The sequence below is a fragment of the Lagopus leucura genome, unplaced genomic scaffold, assembly GCF_019238085.1.
Source record: "Lagopus leucura isolate 7727_CA_CO unplaced genomic scaffold, USGS_WTPT01 Super-Scaffold_100018, whole genome shotgun sequence".
NCBI classification, from domain to species: Eukaryota; Metazoa; Chordata; class Aves; order Galliformes; family Phasianidae; genus Lagopus; species Lagopus leucura.
The window spans coordinates 848,499-860,803 of NW_024962272.1; the positions used below are offsets into that span (position 1 = coordinate 848,499).

The 12,305-nt window shown below is 38.0% G+C and overlaps 1 protein-coding gene across 2 annotated transcripts in view; it reads left to right on the plus strand.

Annotated features, from left to right (window-relative positions):
- Positions 1-12,305, plus strand: part of KDM4C (lysine demethylase 4C) — a 301,610-nt gene that overhangs the window by 163,054 nt on the left and 126,251 nt on the right. For both annotated transcript variants that reach the window (XM_042877489.1, XM_042877490.1), the window contains exons 11-12: positions 1,457-1,812; positions 4,830-4,941. In XM_042877489.1, coding sequence (XP_042733423.1) covers positions 1,457-1,812; positions 4,830-4,941 — 468 coding nt within the window. The remainder of the gene's footprint in view (positions 1-1,456; positions 1,813-4,829; positions 4,942-12,305) is intronic.

The window sequence follows — 12,305 nt, forward strand, 5'->3', positions numbered from 1 at the left end:
TTAATATTGAATTTCACTGTAGCTCAAGTATATACATTCCTGTTCCAAAATGCAAATCTTGAAATCTTACCTTTGAGGGCAGTCCTGTGATGTCAAATTTATACAAAAGATTGGTATACGCAGACTGTTTTCCTGGTTTTAATTATTAATAGTTGTGTTACTTTTGTTAGAGGTGGTAAACATCAGGATTGAGCCCATGAGGATGCCACATTGATTAATCCAATATGGAAGCTTTTTGTAGTGCTGTTCCTTTACAACTTCCCCCAACTTTAACAGAGGTTTGAAATGTTCCATGAACACTAAGAAACTAGTGATTAGTTATAGTGATTAGTTAGCTTCCTTCAAGCGCTCATTGATAAGGGAAGGAAAAGCAGAGAAAAGTGGAGCACTATCTGTTTTTCCTTGTGCTGTTGAAAAGTGGTACCTAGACCTTTGTAAAGGAAAGGACCATTTTAGATGTAACACTGGTAGCTCCAGGTGAAGGGATTTGCCCTGAGTATCTCTGGCTAGTACATTCATTATGCTCTATCGGGGCAGTAGTCTTCATTTGCATAGATTCTGTTTTGTTATTGGATGGACTTTTATCAGTTTTCTGATTTGATCTGTCGTTTTATCAGAAGAGCACACCGAAATAACCAATGTGAAGAAAAAGTAAAAGGGGGCTTTAGAGTCTTTTTTCTTTATTACCTTGGAAGTGCTGCTGAAAAGTACACTGCGGTGTGTGGCATAGAGTTCTTTGAGAACATATTTTTTGGGTCCCCTCTCCAGCCTCCTGTTCTGTCTGAAAACATCCCAGAAAACATGGAAATCCATGGAAGCATCCACAGATAAAGAATTTCAACAAAGTAAATCCACACAAATTTCACCCTTCTGCACTGAAGGGTGAAATTTCACTGAAATATGAAATTACAGTAATTGCTGAACTATAAATTTATGCTAATTGCTTTTCATTTTTAGACTAGTGCTGTCGCTTTCAAAAATATTCTTGGTATCTATTTGGAATATATTTTCCTAATTATAAACCATTAGTCTTTGTTTATTTTCATTTGTAAAACTGGCATAATACATATAAATGCAGATCATAAAGGTCAATATACCAACCTTCTATATTGTGTTTTTTTTCAGCCAGTAAAAGTGCTTGCAAGCTGTCAGAGTAAACAAGCTACATGAATATTGATTATTTTGAATCACTTAAAACTGTTGCAATTCAAACACAAAATGCCCATAAGAAGATTAAAGCTATATTTCACTCTCCAAACTCAAAATTTTACATTTAATTTATTCTGTGATCAAACCTATATTCCACTTTTATGTACGTCCTTCTACTACATTATTTGTTTTGTATGATTTCTAAATGAGGAACTGTATTCTTTATTTGAATAATTCAGATTGTTTTGAAGTGAAATGCAGTAATATAATGTGAGATTTATTAAGAAGCCATATTTTTGATCCACAGGAAGCATCCTTTCAGACTCATTTTCCTGTCCTGTTCCTTTACGAATGGAACCAAAAGCTGATGAGGACAAGGAGGATTCCAGTGACTCTCTCGTTGCATTTGAAGATTCAGGGGCCTGTGTGCCCATTTCAACCAGCTGTAAGAAAGAAGAGGGTTTGAAAACTCAGTATAAGTCTAAATCATCCATACCATACCTGAAGTGCCAGGAACATAATTCTGAGGCAGAAAGCCCAGCTAAAAAGGTGAATGTCTCTACAGAGGATGATGTCAGTGACCTAGAAAGTGGAAGTAGCTTGAGTCGTGGTGAACTGCCAGTTGCAAAAAGGAATGAAGATGATGACATGGAAACATCCAATGTATGTGAAGCAAATTTTCATCACTATATTAATATATTCCTGATTCAATACATGACCAAAACTGTTCCTAATGAGAACTGATATCTATAGTAAGGCAGTTAAGAATATGCATGATTTTAATCAAATGTTAATTTCAGCATCTTCTGAAGTGTTCAGACAAGAGTGAGAATTGAGAGGTAGGATTTTTTGGATCTTACTTGTTGATGTGTTTTCCCTCTGATTTTAGATTTTCACTTTGTGTCTGTGAATCTGATCTGTCAATGCCTACTCATAAGGTGATCACTGTCTGCCAGTGTTAACAAGGCAGTGAGCTTTAATTGACCAGCAATGTGTTGAACTAGAAATACAAATTATTATGTATCACAGAATGGTAGATGTTGGAGGGGACCTCTGGAGGTCAGTCCAACTGTCTTGCTCAATCAAGTTCACCCAGAGCACGGTGCCCAGGACCGTGCCAGGTGGCATTTGAAAATCTCCTTGGAGGGAGACTCCACAGTCACTAGGCAACCTGTGCTGCTGCTCCATCATCTGCATAGTAAAGAAGTGATTCCTGGTGTTTAGACAGTACTTCTTGTGTTCCACTTTGTGCCCACTGCTTCTTGTTCTGGCATGGGCACCACCGGAAAGAGTCTATCCTCCACTCTCTTCAGGTGTTCATACACATTGGTAAGATCTTTCTATTCTCCATCCTGACGTCCCAGCTCTCTCAGCCTCTCCTCACAGTAGAGTTGCTCTGGTCTGTTGTTCATCTTTGCAATCCTGTAGATGACTGGACTCTCTCCCTGTCTTACTTGAACTGGGGACCCCAGAATTGGACATGGTACTCCACATGTGACCTCACCAATGCTGAGGGTTAGTTCTCTTGACCTTACAGTGATGCTTGATCTGATACAGCCAAGAATGCTATTATTTTTCATAGCTGCAAGAGCACATTGCTCAACTTGGTATCCATGAGGACCTCAAAAGGTTTTTTCCTGCCATGCTCCTTTCCAGCTGGGTGAACCCCAGCATGTCCTGGTGCTTGAGACTGTCCCTCTCACTTGCAGGACACTGCATTTCTTCTTGTTGAACTTCATAATATTTTTGTCAGCCCAACTCTCTAGATTTTCGGGGTCTATCTGTATGCCTGTCGAGTCAATCACTCCTCACAGTTTTGTGTTATCCACAATTAGAAATAAGTACTGTATTTATTATCACACCTTTATATTTAAAAAAATGTTTTGTTTTTTACCCATTATCATGCTAAGAATCCAGAAGAAGGCAAAGGATCTAGTAGAAGGGCTAGAATTAATGCCCAGTGAGGAAAGGCTGAGTACAGTCGGGTTACCCAGTCAAGGAGGCCAAGAGTCAATACAGCTCCCTGAGGAGGGGAAGCAGTGGGAGCTGCTGGGTTCTGCTCTTCACAGCTTACGGTGGGCAGGAATGGCACAAAGCTGCCGTAGAAGGTTCATATTTCACATTAGGAAGCATTTCTATGCCATGATGATGATCAGATACTGGAACAGGCTTCCTAGAGATGATTAGTAGCCCATCCCTGTCAGTGTTTCAGGAGGCATTTTGGTAGTGTTATAATTTTGCTTTAGCTCTCAGTTAGTCCTGAAGTGGCCAGGCAGTTGGAATAGATAGTGTTCGAAAGCTCCTTTGAGCTGAATTTAACTCTTCTCTTCTGTTCTAATGCACTGCTGTTCTTCTGTGGAAGGGTGAAGAGCATTTATTTTAGGAAGCATAATGAAAAATACAAAGCTGTAGTGCTAGTCACAATAGTTTTATTAGTTTGGCAGTTTCCCTGTTTGGCGACGATGGAGCCGGTGATCTACTGCCAGATTGCCAGTGTTAATGGGAAACTGGGAGGTAAAATTAAAATCACTCCAAGCATTTTACAGTCAGGAAGTGTGCACTAATGATTTTTTATTGGCTTTGTTAGCTTTAATAAGCATCCTGTATTGGAGATTATATTTATCTCTTTCTATGTTTTCAGCCATTTGTATGTTACATATAACATAAGAGATTTCAAATATTCCCCAGTATAATTGCTTACTCTTTAATGTGTTTTTCTTGTAAGTTCTTACTTAAAACTTACAAGTATGCTGCATAGATGCAATTAAAAAAGCAGATCTTTTCCTTTATAATTTGCTGGTAACTTCTTCCAGATCATCAAGCTGTCCACTGCTTTAACGTCATTTTTTCTCTGCTAATCATAGTAAACATTCCTTGTAATCGACTATACAATTGATATGTAATATTTAATTCTCAAAGCAGTCAAGGCATAGATATGAAACCTGCTGGGTTACATCCTTAGTGTTGAGCAGCAAAACAGTGTGGCCCATAGGACTTGTGTGAGATTATCCTCAACCTGTTGCCAGTATGATTGTGCTTCCTCTATTGAGAAACCAGTAACTGGTTTACTTTGTGATTTCTCCCACTGTCACCCAAATCTGGAGTAGGGAAAGATGCACTTCAAGAGATTGCAACATTGCTGTTAGTTCTTGAAGCATGGTTAATTTCAAGTTGAAAGTCTGTAGGGTCATATAAGGGAGGAAGGAATTTCCATGTAAATCAGGATGCTTAATTTTTTTTGTCTCAACTCCAAATCCATTTTTTTTTTTTAAATTTTAAACTCCCACAATGATAGTTTCCTCATGTGTTTTGCACTCTGTCACAAATTGAGTGGATTGCTGCCTCATTTTCAGAGCCACAGTTAATGTTTGCATTGTATTTCTGATTCTGCAGTTATTGGGCTGTTCTTCCTCTCAAACATTACCTGCGCAAAGGAGGACTTATATTCTATAAGTGTGGAAAAGGCTATTGTAACTTCAAATAATTAGCATTTGAAAAAGGTTGCTTTTTCTTAATTTGAGTTTTATTTTGCATTGCGGACATTTTATTGTGACTTTAAAGGTGCTTTGAGTACCCTTATATTACTTAGAAATTGATATCTGTGCACATTTATAGAAGACTGGTTGATCAAAATTAATTGTAGAATTCTGTGCTAAATTAGCTGTGCTTTTACCTTTCAGTCATCAGAAGCTGAAGGAAAGAAAGTATCTAAGAGCTGGCGTCATCCACTAAATAAACCCCCAGCTAGATCTCCAATGACTTTGGTTAAACAGCAAGCAACTAGTGATGAAGGTGAGTGTACTGCTTAGTACATTTTTTAATAGTCCTTTTTTGTCCTTAGACCATATATGGTCATTTTCACAAGCAACAAAATTTTCTTTCTGTATGGGAGATACTAACATTGTAGGGTGATTGCACGAAAACCATTCAGTGTGGTCTCTGAATACACTATTCTATTTTTACTCTTCAAGTTCTTCTAAAAACTTTGGATCTATTGTTGACAAATCCTCTCAATAGAAGTCACGTAGGAGTTCTGTGTTCACCAGTCAAATCTTCCTTGTTTCTCAGAGCAGCTGAGTTTGTGAGCAACCTGGAGCAGATCCAGAGAAGAGCAATAAGGCTTGTGGAGGGCTTGGAGAATATGCCCTATGAGGAGAGATTGAAGGATCTGGAGCTGTTTAGTCTGAGGAATAGGAGGCTGAGGGGCGACCTTATTGTTCTTTTCAAATACCTGAAAGGTGATTGCAATGAGAGTGGGGTTGGTTTCTTCTCACTGGTGACAGGTGACAGGACAAGAGGAGATGGCCTCAAGTTGTGCCAGGGAAGGTTTAGGTTGGATATCAGGAAGAACTTCTTTACCGAAATGGTTGTTAAGCACTGGAATAGGCTCCTCGGGGAGGTGGTTGAGTTACCATCCCTGGATGTGTTCAAAAACCGTTTGGATGTGGTGCTCAGGAACATGATTTAATGGAGGGATGTTAGGGTAGCATGAACATAGGAAGAACATAGTTCTGTTTCTAGATATATTGAAAGTAATCTTTGAAAATTAGAAGCAGCAAAAGGTCTCCTCGCCATTTCCCCAGGTGAACAGTTCTCTAGAAATTTTATTACATCAGTTTTCTGTTCACTTTGAAGACTTGGAAAGCAACTAAAAGTAGAGTAAGTATCCTGCATGTGAATGTATAAGACAGAGGTTCTGATTCAGCATTTAGGTACTTACAGTCTTTATTTTGTTATTTTTAATATTGACTAGTTTCCATTGTTTAACTCAAATGCATAAAGAAGAAGCTTAATATTAGTTAATAATTCTGTATATGCTTGCTTGTTTCTTAACTATAAATTGCTGGTATGGATGTTAGTATGTATTATATTGTACCTTAATTGTGTATTATTTGGTACCTTAAGGCATATCAAAGGGTATAATGAAGTAGGAATTAACAAAAAGAAGCACGTGCAAAAATAATTGCAATAAACTACACTGATATATTGAACATGATTCTGTACTCAATAAATGCTAAATAATTCTCCAGCCATTAAATTTAGTGTTCTGTGATTAGATACTGTGGTGATCCAAAAAGTTAAAAAAAAAAATACTCAGAATTTGTCAGATATTCTTTATTTGGAACCTTACTTGAGTGCTTTAACTTTAGAGATTCTCAATCTTGTGGACAAGCTACGAAAACTAAAGTGTTTACCCATAGTAATGATCTCCTTCTCCGAAATAAATGGAAGAAATTCTGCCTTACCCAGTAATCACAAGTACATCCAGACAGAGCTAGTAAATAAAGTTACTTCATTCTGTCAGATGTGACTTGCGAAGTTTATTGAACTATGCATCAAAGATATCAATCAAAGTGGAAAACAGATACATTGTTTTTATTACCTTGGTGTTTTAGTTCTGTGATTTACAGTTTTTTTCTGGACTTGTTCTTCAGAATCCTTTCCAGTTAGCACCAGCAAGTCCAACCCATGGCTTGTGGGCTGCTTGTGGCCCAGCATGGCCCAAAATGTCATCCACCCTCTCCCTGTCATTTAAAGCTGGCAGTTCTTCCCAGCAGTGGCCCCAGACATGTGCCCGTTGCTCAGCAGCACTGAAGCAATCACAGCTCTATTGGCACTATGTTGTCAGAAAGCAGCGCACAGGGAGGACAGCGCTGTGCAGGGCTGACTCAGGTGATGGCCAAAAAGCTGCATGCATTCTGATACACTGGATAAACACAGGGCCCTGAACAGTGAAGAATATGCAGCAGTGCTTTCCATTTTGATGAAGGAATTTGACAATAGAATCATGGAATTGTGGGATCATTAGAGTTGGAGTGTAGCTTTAAAGATCATCTAGTCCAACTCCTCTGCAATGAACAGGGACATCCACAGCTAGATCAGGTTGCTCAAAGAAACAATCCAGCCTGGAGTTGAATGTCTCCAGCAACAGGGCTTCCACAACATCTCTGGGCAACCTGCTCAGTGCCTCATCACCCTCACTGTAAAAGACTTTTTCCTTACATCCAACCTGAATCCCCCCTCTTTAAATTTGAAGCCACTTCCCCTTTCCTCACAACAGAACCTCCTGAAGTGTCCCCTTCTTCCTTATAACCCCTCTTTAGATACTGAAGGACCGCTCTCAGGTCACTTCAGAGCCTTCTCTTCTCCAGGCTGAACAGCTCCAGCTCTTTCAACCTGTCCTTGTAGAAGAGGCGTTCCATCCCTTGGACCATCTTTGTCACCCCCCTCTGGACATGCTCCAACAGGTCCATGTCTCTCCTGTGCTGATGACTCCACACCTGGATGCAGATCTCTAGGTGTGATCTCATTAGCGCATAGTAAAGGAGCAGGATCACCTCCTTTGCCCTGCTGACTTCTATTGATGCAGCACAAAATTTGGTTGGCCGTGTGGGCTGCAGGGCTACACTGCTGGCTCCTGCCCAGCTTTCCACCTACCAGTACCTCCCAGGTCCTTTTTGGCAGTGCTGTGCTCAGTTGTTTTGTGCATGGCCTGTATTGGTTAGTGGGGTTTGCCTCGGCCCAGTGGCAAGACCTTGTATTTGGATTTGTTGAACGTCATGAGGTTCACTTGGGCCAAGAGCTCAAGCCTGTCTAGGTCCCTCTGGCTGGCATCCTGTCTCTCTGGTTTGTCAGCTGCACCACACAGCCTGGGGTTTAAAGACTGTTCCCAAAAAATCATCTATTTACATTTGTGAGTCCAGTTTCATTTGATAAAACTACATAACCTGAAAATTTTCAAACGAAATGTGTAGAGTAGCAATCAGATATTCATCTTAAGTATCTGATTTTTACTGGACTTTCATAATCCTTACCTTAGCAGAGAAAAATATACTTCCCTTCATAGTCAGACCTTATTCATGTCATTGCGAATTTTTCAGTGAACAGTTGTTGTCAAGGGTTAGGTACAAGAGGAAATTTCCTGAAAAGCCTCTCATAAACAGCTTGCAGCCTCATTAAGAATTGCAGTCATTTCCATTGGAGCAAACTGGTGTATTAGTTTCACAAAAACAAGGTCAAATATCCCATTAGTTTTATGTTTTAGTTCCTTTTTCCTCTTTTTTAACGTTTTAAGCTACAAGTGGACTTTCTTAAGGTCTAAGAAAGACAGCATGCTTATTAATTGATTCTTCTTCTTTTGACTAAATAATGTTACACTTCTAGTTAGCATCAATTTAGGAACTGTTGAGCTGGATGCTGTAATTTTAACTGTAACTCATCGCTACATCTCCTTCCGTGTTCCAGGCCAAAACTATTTGATTTGTTTCTTCTTTATCAGTAGCTTGAAAAAGCCATAATCTCTCTCTCTTTCTTTATCTGAACCTCAGTTTTGCAGACATAATACTTCAATTAGCTGTTAAGCATCTATCTGAAAATTAGAGACAGCTTAGGCATATGATCTGTATCATATATGGATATGTTTGGATACCTAGAGGGCTAGGCAGAGAGTATTTCAGAAAGTATTATGATAATTTACACAAAAAAGATGATGTTAATATTAAGATTCATCTAGTGAAGTAATTAAAGATATAAATATGTGGTACGTTGTAGTGAAATTGCTCTCTTTTAATTAGAGATTAGAGTACTTTCGCTTGCTGATGCTTATTTAACATTAGCTATAGTTAAAACATAGTGTAAAATTCCCTCTTAAGCTTAGATTGTCTGTGGTACAATCTAGCCAGATGATGATGTCATGACACTGGTTTACAGATCTCAAGGATTGTGTTCTTCTTTTGCAGCCCTATTCAGCAGTTTTTCAGCCTTCTGGTATTTTAGTTTTATTTGAAAATAGCAGTTTTCCAAACAGGAAGTCATAACCACTAAGTACCTTCCAGTCTTTCCTGTCTAAATGATTGTGCTCCTGGTAGATGAGAGTATATTTTTGTTAGGAAAGAACCATTTCAAGTAGCTATTAAACATCCGTCTGCTTATTGACTGAAGGAAGTAATTAAGAGTTATATTGGACAGTAGCAGTTACTGGTATTTTCTAGCTGGAACCAGAGCTTGATACTATTTTCTTGTGTCTGCTTCTCTCTGTGATCTAATTTATCAGCATGCCTTTGTGAGAACACAGAAGAGAGACAGTAGATTTTGGTAAATGGAATGTTTACATCCAAGACAGAGATGGAAGAACTGCTGAGGAAGGCTGGAAAACTGAAACTTCACTAGCTTTGCTGACAAATGCTGACATGTGAGGTAGAGATCTGTTACTAGTTAAATGCCAGTGAAAAGAGATTTTTCTGATTATAAGGATGTTTCTTGTCAGATATCAGGGAACTGATATCAGTTTCAATGTTTTAATGAGTATGTTCCCCTTTTTAAGTGCTTTGTTCATATTCTGGAATTACCAGAAATTTTAATCAGTGTGTATGTTTAATTCTTTTCCTGGGTGCTTTCCGAATGGAAATGATGCCAATAATGGCTATGGTACTGTCGTCCCTTGGAACTATAGCTGTTATCTCATCTGTTCTTCTACAGGGAGGATATGTGTATTGATAGATTGTTTATATTGGCTTATAGTTGAGTTTACTGGATTCAGTCATTTCATAAACGTAAAAAAATGAAAGAAGGAAAGGAAGAAGAAGAAATGGAGAAGAAAGGAGAAGAATGTCATGGAGAATTAAAGAAAGTAGAGCTTTACACTTCATTTGCAAATCACGTTACTTCAGTTGGGTAGTGTGTTTATAGCCATTTCTAATGCAGATAATTTATATTCAAATTAATATATTTGAAGTCTTTCACAAGCTAGGCTTCTGTTAGGAAGTTTCTGCAAATAGAGGTGATCAGAGACCGTTAATAAGGAGAAGGCTGCATACTTTGACACTGTCAGCCATTTCAGAATTATAATTTTGCAGATAGAATGCTATCATATCTAACAGCATGCTTAAATCTTAGCAGAGACTTTCTGAATTTTGTATTAATACAGAGTCCTCTAGCAGACATTTCAGAGTTTATTTTTCACTCACAACTGCTTTGACATTGAGTTTTGCATTTTCTTGTTATCACTGCTTATACTTCATGTGTATGTTTCCTGAATGTTTCTTCTACAGAGAAAGGATTGGATTGATTGTTTCTTCCTGGTCTGTTGCTGTTCTGTTTCTAAAATCTTTTTATTTCTTTCCCCGAAAGTGTTTTCCTTTGTGTATCTGATGCTCAGCTTTCCTTTATTTATTAATTTATTTATTGTGGAATTACTTCCTCAAATACTGAACAATGACAAATACGGGGGAGTGTGGAATCAGTACCAAAAATTACAGCTCAAGCTTCCAGTTTGGAAATATAGATGCAGCAAGCAGTACAGCGTGAGTTGAGTCCCATCACAAATATTCTTTTTTTTGTAATGAAACTTGGATTTAGCGTCAGTGTATGTATGTTAGCCTGTGGTAATATTCTTTTTCTGTATGCAATGCAGTTATATTTCTGCTCACTTAATCAGTAAAATGCAGACTCAGCAGAAGAAGCAAGTATACTGACTTCTGTTGCAGATTGATTGGTCCCAGAGATTTCTTAACAGCAATGTTTGGGCATGCAACATTAGAAACTGTTTTTAGAGTCAAACTGACTGAAATTTTACTTTGCTGTAAACTGTAATATTCTATAGGTATAATTCATTGTGGATTTCTTTTAAGTATGATTCAGAATTTCAAAGCAATTCAGCTTTTCTTGCATTCTAAGATAATAAAACATGAAATGAGAAAGCTAGTATGAATGGAAAGAGTAGCTTGAACAAGAATTCAAATGGATAGTGAAAATGGCTAGTTTTAGAGCTGTGGTTTTTGTTCTGTTAAGACATGGAATAAAACTTCATTCACTTATTCGCTGTCAGCATCCTGTCGGATGTGCTTGAACTGATGCAAAAAGTCTGGTTATATAATGCAATTTCAATAATGTCATAAGTAGGTTAAATTTTTTGTAACTATTTAGGAAAGGAACATGTTGAAAGGTCAAAGATAAAGCTTTTGCTGTGTGTTTGGTCCTCTTGTCAAGCTAGCAGCTGATCTCCAGAAATGGCAAGAATTGGCAACTCTGATTATAGCCACGAGCACTCTTGTCCCTTGGCATCTTTGACAAGCAGAGCCAATCTGCTGCAGATTGGACACACACGAATGCCAAGACCATTATTTTGATTGAAGAAGGAAATACAAACCAGTTCTTCTATCCTTTATCCATCATTTGCTGAACAGCGGTGTTTGGGCTCATCAAGACTCATTGTCCTCTAGATAGACCTTACAGTTCTAATTGAACAGCTTTCTGAGCTTAAAAACGTACTTCACCTGTTAAAAGCATGGATAGAATAGTGTTAGATACAGAGAAACATATAATTTCTTTTTATCAAGTGTACCAGAATGAAAATGTTGTTTCTGCTGTATTAGCTCAGTCTTTTAACAGCTTCCTCAAGGGTAGCTATACAGTCAGCAGGCAAACTGGTTATGAAGTTTGCTAAGGCGACGGATATCACTTCTGTAAGCACATCTTCTGGAGTCAAACTTCTGTTTCTGTAAGACAAAGAGAAACACAGAAAATATATCACTTACTTTTAAGGAGGATTAGATACCTGTGGTGTTGTTACAGAGAGTGATAAATTATCTTAGTCCCAAGGCATTATGGTGGACTATTTTTTTTTCCCAAATTAAAAAAAAATCAAGCCTTGTGGGGCTATGATTGCCTTTGTAAAAATCTGGAGGTGTATTGTAAACCATCAGTATTGAAACTGATTTGATTTTAGTGCCAGTACTGCTTTACTAGCTGCCTTTTCTTGTCTAAGAAGGATATATTTTTTTAACTGTACAAAATTAATACTATTTTTAAAAACATATTACAAGATTTTAAAATTCCACAGAAATTGGTTCCTGAGAGAGATTGAATGCATTGTTATCTAGCATTTGTACTCTGTACAGTGTTGATGGAATATCCATTTTAGTAATCTGTGTGGGGACTCTACTGTTATTTCGCAGGAGATGCCTGAAGATCGGGAGAGTGTTTTCTCTATTTTTCTGCTTTTGTAGATGCACATGTTGACAAGCAGATTGGACAACTTTCACAGTATTAGAGAAGATAGTAAAAGTATTAGATTGTCTAACAGCCTGGGAAATTCACAGAAGGCAGAAGCAAAATGGGAAAGAAGAACCTACCATATCAATACTTTTGGACTGATG